Source organism: Hoplias malabaricus, chromosome 2 (genome assembly GCF_029633855.1).
Source record: "Hoplias malabaricus isolate fHopMal1 chromosome 2, fHopMal1.hap1, whole genome shotgun sequence".
Lineage (NCBI taxonomy): Eukaryota > Metazoa > Chordata > Actinopteri > Characiformes > Erythrinidae > Hoplias > Hoplias malabaricus.
Window position 1 is genome coordinate 16,649,189 of NC_089801.1, and position 18,344 is coordinate 16,667,532.

At 42.8% G+C, this 18,344-nt stretch overlaps 1 protein-coding gene across 1 annotated transcript; it reads left to right on the plus strand.

The window, feature by feature from the left end:
- Positions 1 to 1,017: 1,017 nt before the first annotated feature.
- Positions 1,018 to 15,816, plus strand: LOC136675962 (uncharacterized). Its single transcript, XM_066652792.1, has 8 exons — positions 1,018 to 1,051; positions 1,313 to 1,412; positions 2,547 to 2,750; positions 2,865 to 3,058; positions 3,525 to 3,537; positions 3,726 to 3,751; positions 3,893 to 3,947; positions 15,183 to 15,816. The coding sequence occupies exons 2-8, from the start codon at positions 1,403 to 1,405 to the stop codon at positions 15,329 to 15,331; spliced, it is 651 nt and encodes a 216-aa protein (XP_066508889.1). The 5' UTR covers positions 1,018 to 1,051; positions 1,313 to 1,402; the 3' UTR covers positions 15,332 to 15,816.
- Positions 15,817 to 18,344: the final 2,528 nt, after the last annotated feature.

Sequence of the window (18,344 nt, forward strand, 5' to 3'; positions counted from 1 at the left end):
TCACTATGTTCCTCACAGTGGAAACTGACAGCTGAAATCTCTGAGGTAGCTTTTTGTATCCTTCTTTGTTTTCTTTGTATTCTTTGTTTTCAGGTCATTTAAGAGTTGTTTTGAGGCTCCCATGTTGCCATTCTTCAGAGGAGAAAAACCTGCAATTGGCCTCTTAACCCTTTCTCATCATTGGATTCACCTCTGTATGTAGGTCCAAGGTCAATGAGCTTACAAAACAAACTGCATTCCAATAATTAGTGCTAAAGTAATTCAAATCAATAAAAGGACAAGGGTGTCCAGATTTATGCACCTGCCTTATTTTTTAAAAAATAATTGTTGCACACATTCTGTAAATCCTATAAACTGCATTTCACCTCTCAGATGTCTGTGTTCGTCTGCTGTGTGATATATTTAACTGAAATTACTGATCTGAAAAACCAAGGACTTACAAAGGAAAATCACAATAATTATCAGGGGTGCCCAAACGTTTTCATACCGCTGTAGTAATTTACCACTGCATACAGTGCACCTTCATATCTGTTATCAGTGTTTGTCTCACAGTCTACAGCAGGTTTATAGGGCTGGTGTTTGGAGCTGAAAATTAAACTGGAATATTCAAGATTTTAATGGAACTTTTATATGTGTGTACAAACCTCATTTCCAGAAAGGAGGCGGGGAGGGGGGGGCGCACTGGGCAAAATGTCAATAAAAACAGAATGCAATGATCTGAACTTTATTAATACCCAAAATTGATCTTAAAATACTACAAAGATAATATTTCAAACGTTGAAACATTCTTTTTTTTTGTACCAGTCTAACAGCTTCTGTCCTCGAACTGGAACACCAATAACTTTTCACTCTCGGCATATGAACTAATAACCTATATTTATATGACACGAAGAGCACATCAGTGTGAGTGTAGGAGATCAGATGAACACTCAGAAGTTGATCTGGTTGTTGTTCTCACAGTGAACTGAAGAGGGCAGTGCAGAGACACTGCACATAAATACTAGTGAAAATGAAAGCACTTAATGCAGACATAATACTGAGATCGCCTGGGGTGAGACTGTCTCTGTTTTATTGACATAGAATAAAGTATTTAGTGTATTTATCTCTTTCTGTACTACTTTACTGTAACTCAGTGGAGAGACACAGTGGCTGCAGTCACAGATTTAAAATTCTGAATCTACATTTTTAAGGAAATACTGAAATGGCAGAAACCCTGCTGATGTTTTGAGGCAGTGTCTTACAGATAAACACCGTCTCTTTGTGGAGCTTCATTAAGAACCTGTGCATGTTTTGTTTAAAATGTCGTTATCAGAAAACATCCACAGACCTCACTGTATCAGATTCTACTGACAGAAGAGAGAGGGTTTTCACTGTGAAGAGGACGTCAGTCTGAGCTGAGAGGATGGGGGGAGGTGAGTTAAACACCAGAGCACTGTTTCAACACAGGTTACAGATTTTAAAAGAACTTTAAAAGCCCTTGAGAAGGTGGAACATTCTGTTACCAGTGACAACTACGTAATAATAACAATACATAAAAAAGTAATATTTCTTAGGGTACTTTACATGTCTGTAACAGAATCACAGTAAAATATTATAGACCCTGTTTAACACTGGGGACGGGAGGCTGCAACTGGGGTGGTACCTGGTTCTTTAGGGGGCGCTGGGTGCAGACCGTGGCCACAGCACTGTGGGCGTCCAAAGAGAAAGTGAAAGAATTTCACTACATTATCACTCAGATTCACCATTATTTTACATACTTCTCAAAAAGCTTTAATCTGTACTACAATTTTTACTGCTTTATTTTAGTGACTTCCCCTGCTTTCCTCTGTCCACAGCTGTTTGACATGCTGTCTGTATTTGGTCTGCTGTGTGATTCTAAAAACCAAGATTGCAGATTATTAAAGTATTATTATTCTAATTAAAGGAGTAAAATGTTTCTGTCTGTACCCTTACTGATTCATTAATTAACATTAACTAGAGTATAATGAATGGTTCAACCTAGGCAGTGATTAATTCCCCATCTGATTCCTCCTTGGATTCACTCCTCGGCAAGTACTCACAGCTGCGGCAACTCTAAACTCAAACTCTGTACTGAATACACCCCTCAGGTTCAGTCCTGTTTCATTAGTATATCTTTAGCGAGTGCAGAGCCATGCTCATGTCGCCTTTTTTCTCTGTGGCTGACTTTACCCGTCTTATTAGGTGTGTGATTATGGATTTGGCAGCCTGGTTTTTAACTTTTTGCCCATCCGACCATACTGTTATGATAATAAAATTTTTTAATTAAAAATATTTTATAGTTTGTATAAAATATAATTACCAAATACATTCAGCTCATGAACTGTGTACAATTATCTATCACTTCCTTAATTGTTTCCATACCTGATTAATATGGTGCTCACAGTGGTACTTGGGTAACTGAAGACAATGAAATTATATCAAGTTTTTCTGTTGAAACAGCAGTGATTATTAACAGCTACTAATTCTGTTTTATTTTGTGTATCGTTGGTTTCTTTTTTTGATGCCATGTGTAATTCCTTTTTCAGGAACACGGAAGTATTTTCACAGTGTGGCTGGAAACACACTGAATTCAGATGAGGGATTCATTAAACAGCTGAAAGAACGAAAACGTGGCCTGAAGGAGGTGTCTACTGTGGAGGAGTGTGATTTTATTCTGTTCTTCTGTCCAATTGTGTCTAGACCTGAAAATGATATTAAATCAGCGCTGCAGAAGCTTCAGAGTTTATCAGGTACCAGCCGTGATCAGACTGAACCTTAATGAACTCAGGGTTTAAAGGCTGAATAATTTGGGGGGATCAGTTTAATTAATTGATATTTACATGTATCTTTAATTTTTTTTGTAGACACCAAGCCTGCTGTGGTAGTGGTGCTCCATCACACGATTAAACCAGACATCACTCTCCCACAGAGCGGAGAAAGTGTAAACAGAGACAACACACTCACTGTGGACTGTGTGTTTCATGAGGACAGAGGACTTCTGGATTGTGACAGTAATCACAAAGCACTGGAGAATTGTAGACTGTGGATTAAACAAAATGTAAAGTATCATTTAATACAGATAATTATCATGCAAACATCATTTTTAATTGACAATAATCGGTTTAGTAACATAGTAGTATATTTAGTTTACAGTTTCAATACAGTTCCAGAAATTGAGAGTCTCATCTAGAAAAGTGACCTTCAGTTTGAGTTTTCAGCAGTAATCATGTTTTTAGTGAGAAAAATCAGTGGAGTGATCTCAAATGCAGGGTAAAACCACCATGGAAACCTTGTCCTGAAATAGTGTTGAAAATAATATTTTTTACAGTTTGCTGGAACAAATTAAAGGTTAATAATTGTCACAGAAGGATATTAGTACATTAACTATCAGTGCTAATTATTATCATTACTGAAACAATAATGTATAATTATTCCTAATTGGTAATCCATATTCCTGATTTCAGTGATTAACTGTAGACTGTAGAAATAAATATTTAAGATGATGTTCTATTCTGAACTTTCAGGTGCTGAAATCATGTAAGTAGTTTTTTTAATACTTTTTTAAGTATTATTATTTCTGGAAGAATCTGTGAAATAAACAGAAGCTGGAAATGTAGGGATCCTCATGAAGCTCTACAGCAGTAAAGGAGCTTTCTGTTTATAAACCATTTGAACCAGACTGTGATACTCATGTTTAAATCTATTGTCTTTAACTTCCCTAACAGCAAAGACATCCAACAAAAACCCTGGGGTAAATATTTACACATTTATTATCTTTCTGTTCACTTTACAGCTGAAAATGTACAGCACTCCTGATGGGAAATAATAAACTACTAAATTTTCACATTTCATACAATAAATTAAAATAAATGTTCTCCATTTTCTCACTCAGTTAAACTTCCCAAAGAAAAAGAAGCAGAAAGCAGGAGAGACGTCCCTCTCTGCAGGTGAGAATCTATTCTACAGTGGATTGAAACATTGCCGATGAAATTACTGTATTTAATTAACTGATAAAGTGCCTCTTACTAATGACTACAGCAGCTGGGCTTTGGCTTATTGTCAGCAGGTCACTGATGTTATATTTATATATGTTATATTTTCCATGGTAGTACTGTTCAACAGTGAACACTTCAAGTACAGTATAGTTATTAAAATCAGTGTATCTGCTTGACATTGAATATCTCACATTAAGGAATCGTGTGCATCCAAACTAATGCTTAATTTTTTTTTCATAACAAAGTAAACAAATGGTGCCTGTATATATATATATATATATACACAAGTAATTTCATAATATTTTTAATCTTATATGAAATTATCTAATGTGATCTTTATGTTTAAGAGTGACCTTTCTTCTAAAACAGGCAGCTGTCATCACAGATGTGTTGAGGGAGAAATTAAATGGAATCAGAGATAACCAGGCAAACAGTTCCAAAACACAATCCAAAATCTAGATGCAAAAAAGACAGGCTGAGATCAAAACACAAGAGGGCAATTAACTATGACTGCTTGGCTTTGACGAAAAGACTGACAATGCTTCTGTGGCCTTGGCTAGTGCTTAGATTAGTGTGAGCCCGACTACGCCACCTAGGGAGTTTCACCCTAGGAAATAACCCCAAGTACTTTCCCAAAAGCACACAGGTACGTTCCGAAAAAGAGAAGAGACACGAAATGGAGTTCAGCGTACAAAGTCCTTTACTCCCAGTTGTCTTACAACATTTAAAATAACGATTTTATTAATAAGTTTAAAAAAAAATAAAACAAAAGTATACAGTGGGGTTTTACTTATTGACTACTGAAAATAACCCCTACAAGGTTATTAACTAGATTCGCTCATCATAATGATCCCACCATTTGCATACATTTTAACTGGGTTACAGCAGACGCTATCCTATACAGAGTTCCAATACTAGAGACTATACAACCCACAGGTTACCAAAAAAAACCCCCATGGGGTAGTGACTTCACACACAGCAGATCAAGTGCCCAGGAAAAAGGAAAGAAATGTACAAAAAGGATAACCAGTCAACCAAAGGGACACTCATGTACCAGGTTGCTCTGCAAGAACAGGTGAAATACACAATTACGTAAAACAGGCAGATCACACGCTTAAAAGGTCTGTAATACCCACAGCCCGAACACCATCCAAAATAATAACCAAAATAAAAGGGTTAATTTAAAAGGCAAGAAAAACAAAAGAACTCAATAACAAACAAATAAGAAAACCCACAAGGGCAAATAATCAAAATAAAAGAAACAACCAGATAAAACAAGATAAAAGTGGTTCGACCACACAATGTATCCACACAGGCAAAACAGCAGGAGGCTAAGAGAAGCTCTGCTCCAGACCACCTGGGCCACCTCCAATGGCAACACCCCAGAGCACCTTGATGCAGCTTGCCAGCCCACTCGTTCTCAGGCACGCCAACATACACCAACTGCTTTATATGCACTGTCCCAGATTAGAGCTGCCGCTAACGCAAGCAACGTGGTGAATCGACAGGGAGGGTGGCACCTGTTTCCTTTCTAGTAAAACCGTCCAAGACGCTCAGCAGCAAGCACAGCAGTACCGCGACCCAAAGAATAAAAAGTGGGAGCTTAGCCTACCACATGCTAACTTCGTGTATATATACACTGGTGCTAATGAACAACAGCATGACCCAGGAGAGAAAGGGGGTGGGGGGGGAAGACTGCTCCTCAACTACGGTGGCTGCCCAAGCCCAAAAATAACTAATGACCCAGTGACAGCTCTACCTGCTACACTTCACAGTGAATCTCTGTGTGAGGGGAGTATAAGTAGAGGGGTTAATGAGATATTGGAAACAGGTGCGTATAATGGATCCATTGCTAAGGGTGACAGCTAACATGATGGTGACCGGGTTGGGTATTACACATGACAATTATACAAAATAACATATTTTATCCTTCAGATAAAAATAAATGTGTGAATTTTGGGCGTATTAGTTTTTGGATTTGGGATTTGTTCTCTCATTGTAGCATTGTAGCATTTGTTAAAAAATAAATAAATAAAAACATAAAATAAAAATAAGCACCAAGGCTTCTGAGGAAACTGTTCCTGAGTTTTTGATGATTATTAAGAGAGTTTTATTGTCAATTTTGCATATGTACAGGGCATACAAAGGATTGAAATTGCATTACTCTCCTCTCCAAGATGCAGTAACATTTAACAAATATAGACTAAATTCAACTAAGCTAAGTATATAAATATATGAAAGTGAACAAACAGAAGACAAGTGCAGGACTGTCAGGAGCGAGGGGTGGATTGAGGGAGGCGGACGCACTCGCTAAAACACGGTATATTTAATAAAGGAAAACAACAAAACAAAGAGACTTTAACAAAACGAAAACAAACAGGGAGCCAAGCAGGCTAAACTAAACAAGGGGAGCTAAACAGGGCAAACGGGACTGACAGAATAAAGAGTAAACGAAGGCACGAGAGAGGAAAAGAAACTACGACACGAAACAACGACTAGGGAAACAAACACGGAGAAACTGTGGAGACAGACGGACAGACTAGAAAACACGACCGACTAGACATAGGATAAATGTGAAATGTACGACAAACAGGACGTGAAACAAGAGGGCTTAAATACAGACACAAACGAGACACACCTGGACAGATAACGAGGACGGGTTAACACATGACACGGACGAGGAGGACAACAGACATGACAGGACGAAGGCGTGACAAGGACAAACGATACCAGCAGCTCACTGATAGTCATACATGAGACAATGGGACACTGACTGAAGACAATATCCTGATTTGGAGGTAGGATAATGGATGTACAAGGCAGTGTAAACAATTGTGCAAGATAATCGTAATAGAAGGAGGTAGGATACTTGATGTACAAGGCAGAGTAGACAAGATAAGACTAGACAGAGTAGAATAGACAGAATAATGCAAGATAATCGTATAACCACTACAAACCGGACTCCAAAAAAGTTGGGACACTAAATAAATTGTGAATAAAAACTGAATGCAATGATGTGGAGGTGCCAACATCTAATATTTTATTCAGAATAGAACACAAATCACAGATCAAGTTTAAACTGAGAGAATGTATCATTTTAAGGGAAAAATATGTTGTTTCAAAATTTCATGGCGTCAACAAATCCCAAAAAAGTTGGGACAAGGCCATTTTTTACCACTGTGTGGCATCCCCCCTTCTTCTTACAACACTCAACAGACGTCTGGGGACAGAGGAGAGCAGTTTCTCAAGTTTATAAATAGGAATGCTCTCCCATTCATGTCTAATACAGGCCTCTAACTGTTCAATTGTCTTGGGCCTTCTTTGTCGCACCTTCTCTTTATGATGCGCCAAATGTTCTCTATAGGTGAAAGATCTGGACTATGCTCAATTTCCTTTTTCCAGCCACTTATTGCTACTTGTCCCAACTTTTTAATAGGATTTGCTGACACTGTGAAATTATGAATTAACATATTTTTCCTTTAAAATGTTACATTTACTCAGATTAAACTTTTGATCTGTCATCTATGTTCTATTATGAATAAAATATTGACATTTGCCATCTCCACATCATTGCATTTAGTTTTTATTCACAATTTGTTTAGTGTCCCAACTTTTTTGGAATCTGGTTTGTAAATAAAGTGAACAAATGCATACCGGTTATATTGAAAAAGTCACAGTTAGGTCTGATGAGGAGCTTAAGTGACAGTACCAATATAAACAGAACCGGTGTCAACAGTAGTGCAAAAACAGGCTGGTTAAAGTGGTTGACTGCCTGCCTGATTTTCAAAGTCACAGTTGGGTATTGGTGGTAATTGATGAGGTTGCTGAGTAGTGTGGGTGGGGGCAGAAGTGTGTGTGTGTGTGGGGGGGGGGGGGGGGGGGGGGCAGAGCAGGGAGAGAGTTCAGCATTCTCACTGCCTGATGGATGGAGCTATCCCTCAGTCTGCTGGTCCTAGCCCTGAGACTACGCAGTCTCTGCACTGATGGCAGCAGGCTGAAGAATCTGTGTAGTGGGTGGGTGGGATCACCTGCCAAGCAGAGGGCTTTTCGTAGGAGGCGGGAGCTGTATAAGTCCTGAAGGCAGGGGGAGAGTGGTACCAATGATCTTCTCAGCAGTTCTCTCAATACGCTGGAGGGTTCTGTGGCAGGATGCTGTGCAGGCCCCGTACCAGGCAGTGAAACAGCTAGTCAGGATTCCCTTTGATGGCCCCCTTGTAGAAGGTGATCATGATGGGGGTGGGAGCTCTTGCTCTTCTTAGCTTGCAGAGAAAGTAGAGCCGTTGGTGAGCCTTCTTGGCCATTGATGCTGTGTTGATGGTCCAGGTCCCTGTAGGGTGACTCATCGTTGTTGCTGATGAGGCCTACCACAGTCGTGTCATCCGAAAACTTGATGAAGAGGTTGGAGGTGTGGGATGGAGAGCAGTCATGGGTTAGCAGAGTGAACAGAAGGGGGCTCAGCACACATCCTTGGGGAGCCCCCGTGTTCACAGTGATGGTGCTAGATGAGTTACTGCCGACCTGTACTGCCTGTGGTCTTCCAGTCAGGAAGTCAAGCAACCATTTGCACAGTGATGTGTTCAGTCCCAGTCTGTCCAGTTTCTGAATGAGCTGTTGGGGGATGATTGTGTTGAATGCAGAACTGAAATCAATAAAAAGCATTCTAACATAGGTGTCTTTCTTGTCCAAATGAGTAAGGGCTGAATGGAGAGCAGTGGAGACCTGCTGAATACACTACTCACCTAGTCTGAGGACAGAGTGAGCACCTGGTCTCCAGAAGGGGGGGTGGATTTATGTGCTGGGGTATGGTTTAGTGCCTCAAACCGAGCGATGAACCCATTCAGGTTGTTCAGCATAGAGGAGGTGCTGTCACAGGTCTGTGGCAGGGGTTTGAAATCCGTAATGGACTGAATTCCCTGCCACAGGCTCCGAGTGTCTCTGCTGTCACTAAAGCGTTGGGCTATCCTCTTGGAGTGCTGCCTTTTAGCCTTTCTGATGCAACGGGACAGGTTGGCCCTAACTGTCTTCAGGCCTGCCTGGTCTCCAGCTTTGAAGGCAGCATTCCTAATCTTCAGCAGCTTTTGGACCTCACCTGTCAGCCATGGCTTCTGATTGGCATAAATGGTGATGGTCTTGAGGACAGTTACATCATCAACGCACTTGGTGGTGTAAGCAGAGACAGTTTCTGTGTACTCCTGAATATCTGTGGAGTTGTTATAAGTAGCAGCCACTTTAAACACATTCCAGTCTGTGGTGCTAAAACAATACCTCTGATGAGCCATCCGGCCACACCCGTACCTGCTTTAGAACTGGTTTGATGACTTTAATCAGTGGTCTGAAAGCTGGCATTAACATAATAGTGAGGTGATCAGAGGTGCCAAGGTAGGGGAGGGGCAGGACTTTGTAAGCTCCTCTCCGTGTGGTGAAGACCTGGGCCAGAGTGTTGTTGCCACGTGTTGGAAAGTCTATGTGTTTATAAAGTCCAGAAAACACAGCCCTTGGTTCTGCGTGATTGAAATCCCCAGCCAGGACGAGAAAAGCATCCGGGTGGGCTGTCTGCTGCTCACTGATGTGCTGATACAGTTCATTCGGCGCTTCACTCCTGATGTTAGTGGAGCTTGGGGGAAGATAGACAGCAGCTTACAGCACAGCTGAGAAATCTCTCGGTAGATAGAACGGTCGGCACTTAATAACCATCAGTTCCACTACCGGTAAGCAGTATTTGCAGACCAGAACAGCGTTACAACACCAAGCATCGCTTAATGTAAACACAGAGCCTGCCGCCAAGTGTTTTACCTTCAGTGAGAACTCGGTCCGCCCAGTAGCAAGTTAGCCGCTCGAGCTGAACGGCGTGGTCTGGGATGCTGTTGTTGAGTTTGACGTTTTGGTGAACACATAAACACAACAGTCTCTCACGGTCTTCTGAATTGATTGAAGTAAGCGGATATAGTCCAGTTTATTATCCAACGAACGTACATTGGCCAGTATCATGGTGGGATGGCTGGCTTGTGTGGGCTAGCCGCTACCCTTGCGCTGATACCTCCGCATTTCCCCCTCTTCTACAGCCTCTTGCTCCGCTTGTGACGCTTCCATTGTGCGCGAGGGGCAGCATTGGGGGTCGGTGATGGTATCCTGAGCAAGCCACGGACTCAGTCTGCTGGTCCTAGCCCTGAGACTACGCAGTTTCCGCCCTGATGGCAGCAGGCTGAAGAAACTGTGTAGCGGGTGGATGGGATCACCTGCCAAGCAGAGGGCTTTTCGTAGGAGGCGGGAGCTGTATAAGTCCTGAAGGCAGGGGAGAGAGGTACCAATGATCTTCTAAGCAGTTCTCCCAATACGCTGGAGGGTTCTGTGGCAGGATGCTGTGCAGGCCCTGTACCTGGCAGTGAAACAGCTAGTCAGGATTCCCTTTGATGGCCCCCTTGTAGAAGGTGATCATGATGGGGGTGGGAGCTCTTGCTCTTCTTAGCTTGCAGAGAAAGTAGAGCCATTGGTGAGCCTTCTTGGCCAGTGATGCTGTGTTGATGGTCCAGGAGAGGTCCTCTGTGAAGTGAGCACCCAGGAACTTGGTGCTGCTCACCTTCTCCACAGCAGCCCCATTGATGGATAGAGGGGCATGTTGTGTGTGAGTTCTCCTGAAGTCCACAACAATCTCCTTGGTCTTCTCAGTGTTCAGAGAGAGATTGTTGTGTTTGCACCAAGAGGCCAGCCGGCTCACCTCGCTCATGTAGTGTGACTCATTGTTGTTGCTGATGAGGCCTACCACAGTCGTGTCATCCGAAAACTTGATGAAGAGGTTGGAGGTGTGGGATGGAGAGCAGTCATGGGTTAACAGACGGCGGCTCAGCACACATCCTTGGGGAGCCCCCGAGTTCACAGTGATGGTGCTAGACGAGTTACTGCCAACCCGTACTGCCTGTGGTCTTCCAGTCAAGCAGCCAGTTGCACAGTGATGTGTTCAGTCCCAGTCTGTCCAGTTTCTGAATGAGCTGTTGGGGGATGATTGTGTTGAATGCAATAAATCAATAAAAAGCATGCTGACATAGGTGTCTTTCTTGTCCATATTAGTAAGGGCTGAATGGAGAGCAGTGGAGACAGCATAATTAGTTGAACGATTTGATCGATATGCAAACTGGTAGGGGTCCAAGGAGGGGGGGAGGGAAGACCTGATGTGTTGCATGACTAGCCGCTCGAAGCACATCATAAGGATGGAGGTAAGTGCTACCGGGTGGTAGTCGTTGAAACAAGAGGGTGATGACTTCTTTGGGACAGGGATTATAGTGGTGGCTTTGAAGCATACAGGGACCACAGCCTGACTCAGTGAGGTGTTGAAGATATCGAAATACACATCTGCAAGTTCGCCGCAGTCCTTCAGCACACGACCAGGTATGCTGCCAGGTCCAGGAGCTTTCCGAGCGTTGATCCTGCTGAATACACTCCTCAACTTGTCGGAGGACAGTGTGAGCACCTGGTCTCCAGGGGGGGGGGGGGTGGATTTATGTGCCAGGGTATGGTTTAGTGCCTCAAACCAAGTGAAGAACCCATTCAGGTTGTTCAGCATAGAGGAGGTGCTGTCACAGGTCTGTGGCGGGGGTTTGAAATCCATAATGGACTGAATTCCCTGCCACAGGCTCCGGGTTTCTCAGCTGTCGCTAAAGCGCTGGGCTATCCTCTTGGAGTGCTGCCTTTTAGCCTTTCTGATGCCACGGGACAGGTTGGCCCTAGCTGTCTTCAGGCCTGCCTGGTCTCCAGCTTTGAAGGCAGCATTCCTAACCTTCAGCAGCTTTTGGACCTCACCTGTCAGCCATGACTTCTGATTGGCATGAATGGTGATGGTCTTGAGGACAGTTACATCATCAACACACTTGGTGATGTAAGCAGAGACAGTTTCTGTGTACTCCTGAATATCTGTGGAGCTGTAAGTAGCAGCCACTTTAAACACATTCCAGTCTGTGGTGCTAAAACAGTCCTGAAGTGCCTCTGATGAGCCATCCGGCCACACCCGTACCTGCTTTAGATCTGGTTTGATGACTTTAATTAGTCGTCTGAAAGCTGGCATTAACATGATAGTGAGGTGATCAGAGGCGCCAAGGTAGGGGAGGGGCAGGGTTTTGTAAGCTCCTCTCCGTGTGGTGAAGACCTGGGCCAGAGTGTTGTTGCCACGTGTTGGAAAGTCTATGTGTTTATAAAGTCCGGTGTTTGGTGAACACATAAACACAACAGTCTCTCACGGTCTTCTGAATTGATTCAAGTAAGCGGATATAGTCCAGTTTATTATCCAACGAACGTACATTGGCCAGTATCATGGTGGAGATGGCTGGCTTGTGTGGGCTAGCCGCTAGCCTCGCTCTGATACCTCCGCATTTCCCCCTTCTGCAGCCTCTCGCTCCGCTTGTGACGCTTTAATTGTGGGCGAGGCGCAGCATTGGGGGTCCGTGATGGTGTCGGTATCCTAAGTAATGCACGGATTCGCAGCTCCTCGCGGAGTTCGGGGTTAAGTTCCAAATGCGAGCTTCTGCCGACATCAAGCAAGGATTCACGGCTGTACGAGTTTTCCACCGCCATGAGGATTTACCCCTCTGGGTCTGAGGGCTTTACCCCTCTGGGCCTGAGGGTTCCACCCATCTGGGTCTGAGGGCTTTACCCCTCTGGGTCTGAGTATTCCACCCATATAGGTCTGAGGAGTTTACTCCTCTGGGTCTGAGGGTTCCACCCATCTGCATCTGAGGGCTTTACCCCTGTGGGACTGAGAGGTTTACCCCTCTGGGTCTGAGAACTGTACAACTCTGGGGTCTGAGGGATTTAGCCCTCATTCATGAAACCTTTGTAAAAACATAAGATAACAGCATGTAAATTATGAGGAAACATTCCTGAAAAAGTTCCCCAGAGTTTTTAGTATAAAGTGTGTAAGTTAGTGAATACCAAATAGTTGCAAATTTACATTAACATAATCTCTGCCCATACATTTCAAACGAATGTCTTATAAGGAAGCGCCCAGAACGAGGAACTGCAGCAAAATGCCTTAAACATCTCTAAAGAAAAGCAAAAGAATATCAGAAATCGGTTTTCAGATTCATTCTATGTATTTTATTTACTCACAAATGGGAAAGTATAATGTAGTATAGTAAAGTTTTATTTTTAAACAAAAATAAAAACAAATAGCAGTATGTAGTGATATGCTGTGTCTAAAGTATTGGTTTAACCAATACAGTACAGATTTGTTTGAGGTTATTATACTTCATTATGTTAAATAAAGTTTATTGTTGATTTCACAAATCCATATGATCAAGGAGAACATCTGGAAACAAACTGTTTTCTTCACACTCACAACACATACTTTGAGAAAATAACATCCTATTTTGTATTTATAATTATATCTATTTCTATACAAACACCACTCTACATTATTTAAAATAATGATAATGCTAGGGATCTAAGACATTTGCACACTGCTGTGCATTCACGGCATGATTTTTGGAGGTGCAGCTCCCGCACAGGTTCGGGAAGACAACAGAGCTAAAACTGAACAGAGACCCCACTCAGCTGATAAACTATAAACCTGTATCATCTCTATAGTCTTTATAGTTCTCTGTGTGGAGTTTAGACAGAGACTTTAGATATTTTTATATCACGCTGGTCCACATTAAGTAACTGTCTGACTACACGAGGGAAAAAATAATTCAGCAAGCAATGGCCCTTCAGCCACAGGAAGTTGCTCTGAATAACAGGCTGCACCAGGGGGAGGACTGTCTTGTGAAATTTCATTTGATTATTAATAAATGTGTTGTTTATTTATTTTGCTCGTGCCTTTTAATTATTTTTTATTAACTTTTATTTAAAGTTCAGTTCGGTCAGATGATTCGTTCAGCGTCTGTCGGACATTACGCACACGCATTTTCAGGAGCAGGTGTAAATTGTATTTGATTATTTACATTTATTATTAAATTTGTTTTTTTTTTCATTTGTGCATTTTAATTAGTTTTGATTACTAGTTTCATTACTTTAAATTTTCTTTGAAGTTCTATCTTTTGGACAGCGTTTTCAGAAGCAGCTGAAATATTGTTCGTACCTGCAAACAGTTTCCAAAAAGAATTTCAGATTTTGTCACAAAGAGGACACTTTTATATTCCCCTTCAGTGTGTCTTATGTGGTGCGGTGAGATAGGTAACACACCATACACAATACTTTGGGGCTCTTTATTTGCTTGTCACTTAAACAAAAAGTAACGTTATTGTTTTTCTTGCTTATTTCCTTTCTAACTACTGTATTTATCACAACCTCATAGAGCACACTTTAACTTGAAAAATACAGTACAAATAATTAAAGTGCAAAATGACTGGCAAAATAAATACGGCAATGATTTACGACTGTAAAACAAAGAAATACAAAACAGTGAAAAAAACCCAAACCATAGAGCCTCAAATAAATGTACAGAAGAAAAAAAACAGAAATCTCAGAGCTTTTTCCCCAGTTGAACTGCTCACAACTGCTTACACATAGCCCTACATTTAACAGGAGATTTACATTGTTGTTATCAAGGTTATATAGTTATTACAGTTGTCCTCAATAACATTTAAGACCTCCGAAATGGGAGCGCTAGCCGAATATTCTCTTGTACTCCAAACCATATATGAAAATAACTAATTCACAAATGTGCAAATATGGTCACTTCTACATAACAGGAACAAAGTTTAACCAGTCTGCACACAGATAATGCCTCAGGTTTTAAGGATGAAAAAATTACCACTGGATTTCTCTCGCAGAATTATTTCTCCCTCACCATACACTCTGTGCAACCATGTGCTCTGACAACAACCTCTCGCGAGAGATGCACAAATCATGCGATAAGTCGGGTCTCTTAAAGGGCCAGTGTCTGTTTAAACATAATTTACATGCACTGACAGAAATAATTCCAGTAACCTGTTGGTGTTCATGTTGCCAAATTAAGAAACTCTGGAAAAATAATTATTTTATTTTCCAACCGGCTACATTAAATGACCTCGGGCCCAGAGAAGACTGAGGTGATTTTGCATCCTGACCAAATTTTCCTGGCATTTGTTTGTATTAGCTGTGAGAAAACTGAAGAGCAGGGCTAGAAAATCAGTATAAAATATCATATCAAAGATAAAGCACAATTATTGATCATTGTACAACAAAATGTGTGTTCTGCATTTAACCTATCTGTGGCAGGGAGAACACACACGCCGGAAAGGCCAGAGGCAGAGTCCCCCAAGATTCAGCACAGGCCAGAGGCGAGGTCCCTCAAGACGCAGGACAGGCCAGAGGAGGAGTCCCCCAAGATGCAGGACAAGCCAGAGGCGAAGTCTACTGAGATGTGAGGAAGGATTGAGAAAGAGATCACTAATCCACAGGACAAGAAACAAGATAAGACCAATCCACCACAGGACAGGGACCGTTACAGAGTTACTTTTATTAAGTTACAGCTTTAGTATAAATTAAGAAAATTATATTGAAATCAAGTATTTTTTTTGTAATCCCAGCTACACAGAGGGTACACAGTGAGGTCTGTTATTACCCCAGCAGCAGTGTTTATATTCTGTAGGCATATATATATATATGAATACGTATGGGATGTATGTTATGTACTTTATATGTATTTTATTAAATTTCTTCCATCATCCAGTTTTAGAGGTTTTTTTGCATTTTAATCAAGAACCCCTTGGTCCTGATTTTTAAGATAAAGAGCACACAAGTTGTACTGATGACAATGTTTTTAATAAATAAATTTTACTGACAGTGGAAGTGAATGCTTGTGAAATTCACTTTAATTTAAGTTTCCAACAAATATACAATAAAATAATCAATTAATGAATGAACTCATTGTCTGTAAATTTTATCTAGTTCAGGGCGGCGGTGGGTCCGGAGCTGACCCGGAATCACTGGGCAGGAACACACCCTGGAGCCAGTCCTTCATAGGGTGACACACACTCACACATTCACTCACACACTCACACCTACGGACACATTTGAGTCTCCAGTCCAACTACCAACGTGTGTTTTGGAGCGTGGGAGGAAACCAGAGCACCCGGAGGAAACCCAGGCAGACACAGAGAGAACATGCCACACTCCTCAAAAAGAGTCACCCGGAGTAAACCCACACAAACACAAGGAGAACACAACACACTCCTCACAGACAGTCACCCGGAGGAAACCCATGCAGACACAGGGGAGAACACACCATTCATTCATTCATTCATTCATTCATTCATTCATTATCTGTAACCACTTCATCCAATTCAGGGTCGCGGTGGGTCCAGAGCCAAACTGGAATCATTGGGCGCAAGGCGGGGAAATACACCCTCGAGGGGGCGCCAGTCCTTCACAGGGCAACACAGGCACACACACACACACATTCAGTCACACACTCACACCTACGGACACTTTGGAGTCACCAATCCACCTACCAAAGTGTGTTTTTGGACCGTGGGAGGAAACCAGAGCACCCGGAGGAACCCACGCGGACACTGCGACACTACTTGCTGCACCACTGTGCCACCCAGAACACACCACACAAGTAAAATAATAATATTAATAAAAAAAAGCCACGGTTTAATCTCTAAACAGACTTAAATTCCATAAACTTAGGGAAACAAAAACCCCATAGAGGACAGTGGAACTGTGTTCTCTGGAGTGATGGAGTTCCTCTGGTGTGTGGAACAGTGGAACTGTGTTCTCTGGAGTGATGGAGTTCCTCTGGTGTGTGGAACAGTGGAACTGTGTTCTCTGGAGTGATGGTGTTCCTCTGGTGTGTGGAACAGTGGAACTGTGTTCTCTGGAGTGATGGAGTTCCTCTGGTGTGTGGAACAGTGGAACTGTGTTCTCTGGAGTGATGGGGTTCCTCTGGTGTGTGGAACAGTGGAACTGTGTTCTCTGGAGTGATGGTGTTCCTCTGATGTGTGGAACAGTGGAACTGTGTTCTCTGGAGCGATGGAGTTCCTCTGATGTGTGGAACAGTGGTACTGTGTTCTCTGGAGTGATGGTGTTCCTCTGATGTGGAACAGTGGAACTGTGTTCTCTGGAGTGATGGGGTTCCTCTGGTGTGTGGAACAGTGGAACTGTGTTCTCTGGAGTGATGGGGTTCCTCTGGTGTGTGGAACAGTGGAACTGTGTTCTCTGGAGTGATGGTGTTCCTCTGATGTGTGGAACAGTGGTACTGTGTTCTCTGGGGTGATGGTGTTCCTCTGGTGTGTGGAACAGTGGAACTGTGTTCTCTGGAGTGATGGGGTTCCTCTGGTGTGTGGAACAGTGGAACTGTGTTCTCTGGAGTGATGGGGTTCCTCTGATGTTTGGAACAGTGGAACTGTGTTGTCTGGAGTGATGGAGTTCCTCTGATGTGTGGAACAGTGGTACTGTGTTCTCTGGAGTGATGGGGTTCCTCTGATGTGTGGAACAGTGGAACTGTGTTCTCTGGAGTGATGGAGTTCCTCTGATGTGTGGAACAGTGGTACTGTGTTCTCTGGAGTGATGAGGTTCCTCTGATGTAGAACAGTGGAACTGTGTTCTCTGGAGTGATGGGGGTCCTCTGATGTGTGGAACAGTGGAACTGTGTTCTCTGGAGTGATGGGGTTCCTCTGGTGTGTGGAACAGTGGAACTGTGTTCTCTGGAGTGATGGGGTTCCTCTGGTGTGTGGAACAGTGGAACTGTGTTCTCTGGAGTGATGGGGTTCCTCTGGTGTGTGGAACAGTGGAACTGTGTTCTCTAGAGTGATGGTGTTCCTCTGATGTGTGGAACAGTGGAACTGTGTTCTCTGGAGTGATGGAGTTCCTCTGATGTGTGGAACAGTGGTATTGTGTTCTCTGGAGTGATGGGGTTCCTCTGGTGTGTGGAACAGTGGAACTGTGTTCTCTGGAGTGATGGTGTTCCTCTGATGTGTGGAACAGTGGAACTGTGTTCTCTGGAGTGATGGAGTTCCTCTGATGTGTGGAACAGTGGTACTGTGTTCTCTGGAGTGATGGGGTTCCTCTGATGTGGAACAGTGGAACTGTGTTCTCTGGAGTGATGGGGTTCCTCTGGTGTGTGGAACAGTGGAATTGTGTTGTCTGGAGCAAAGGAGTTCCTCTGGTGTGTGGAACAGTGGAACTGTGTTCTCTGGAGTGATGGTGTTCCTCTGATGTGTGGAACAGTGGAACTGTGTTGTCTGGAGCAAAGGAGTTCCTCTGGTGTGTGGAACAGTGGAACTGTGTTGTCTGGAGCAAAGGAGTTCCTCTGGTGTGTGGAACAGTGGAACTGTGTTCTCTGGAGTGATGGTGTTCCTCTGATGTGTGGAACAGTGGGACTGTGTTCTCTGGAGTGATGGGGTTCCTCTGGTATGTGGAACAGTGGAACTGTGT

What these genes read in the sequence shown, in the direction of transcription:
- LOC136675962 (XM_066652792.1), top strand. An exon ending in GAAGCTTCAGAGTTTATCAG is followed by an intron (nt 2,751 to 2,864) that starts GTACCAGCCGTG and finishes TTTTTTTTGTAG; the next exon opens with ACACCAAGCCTGCTGTGGTA. An exon ending in CATCCAACAAAAACCCTGGG is followed by an intron (nt 3,752 to 3,892) that starts GTAAATATTTAC and finishes TTTCTCACTCAG; the next exon opens with TTAAACTTCCCAAAGAAAAA.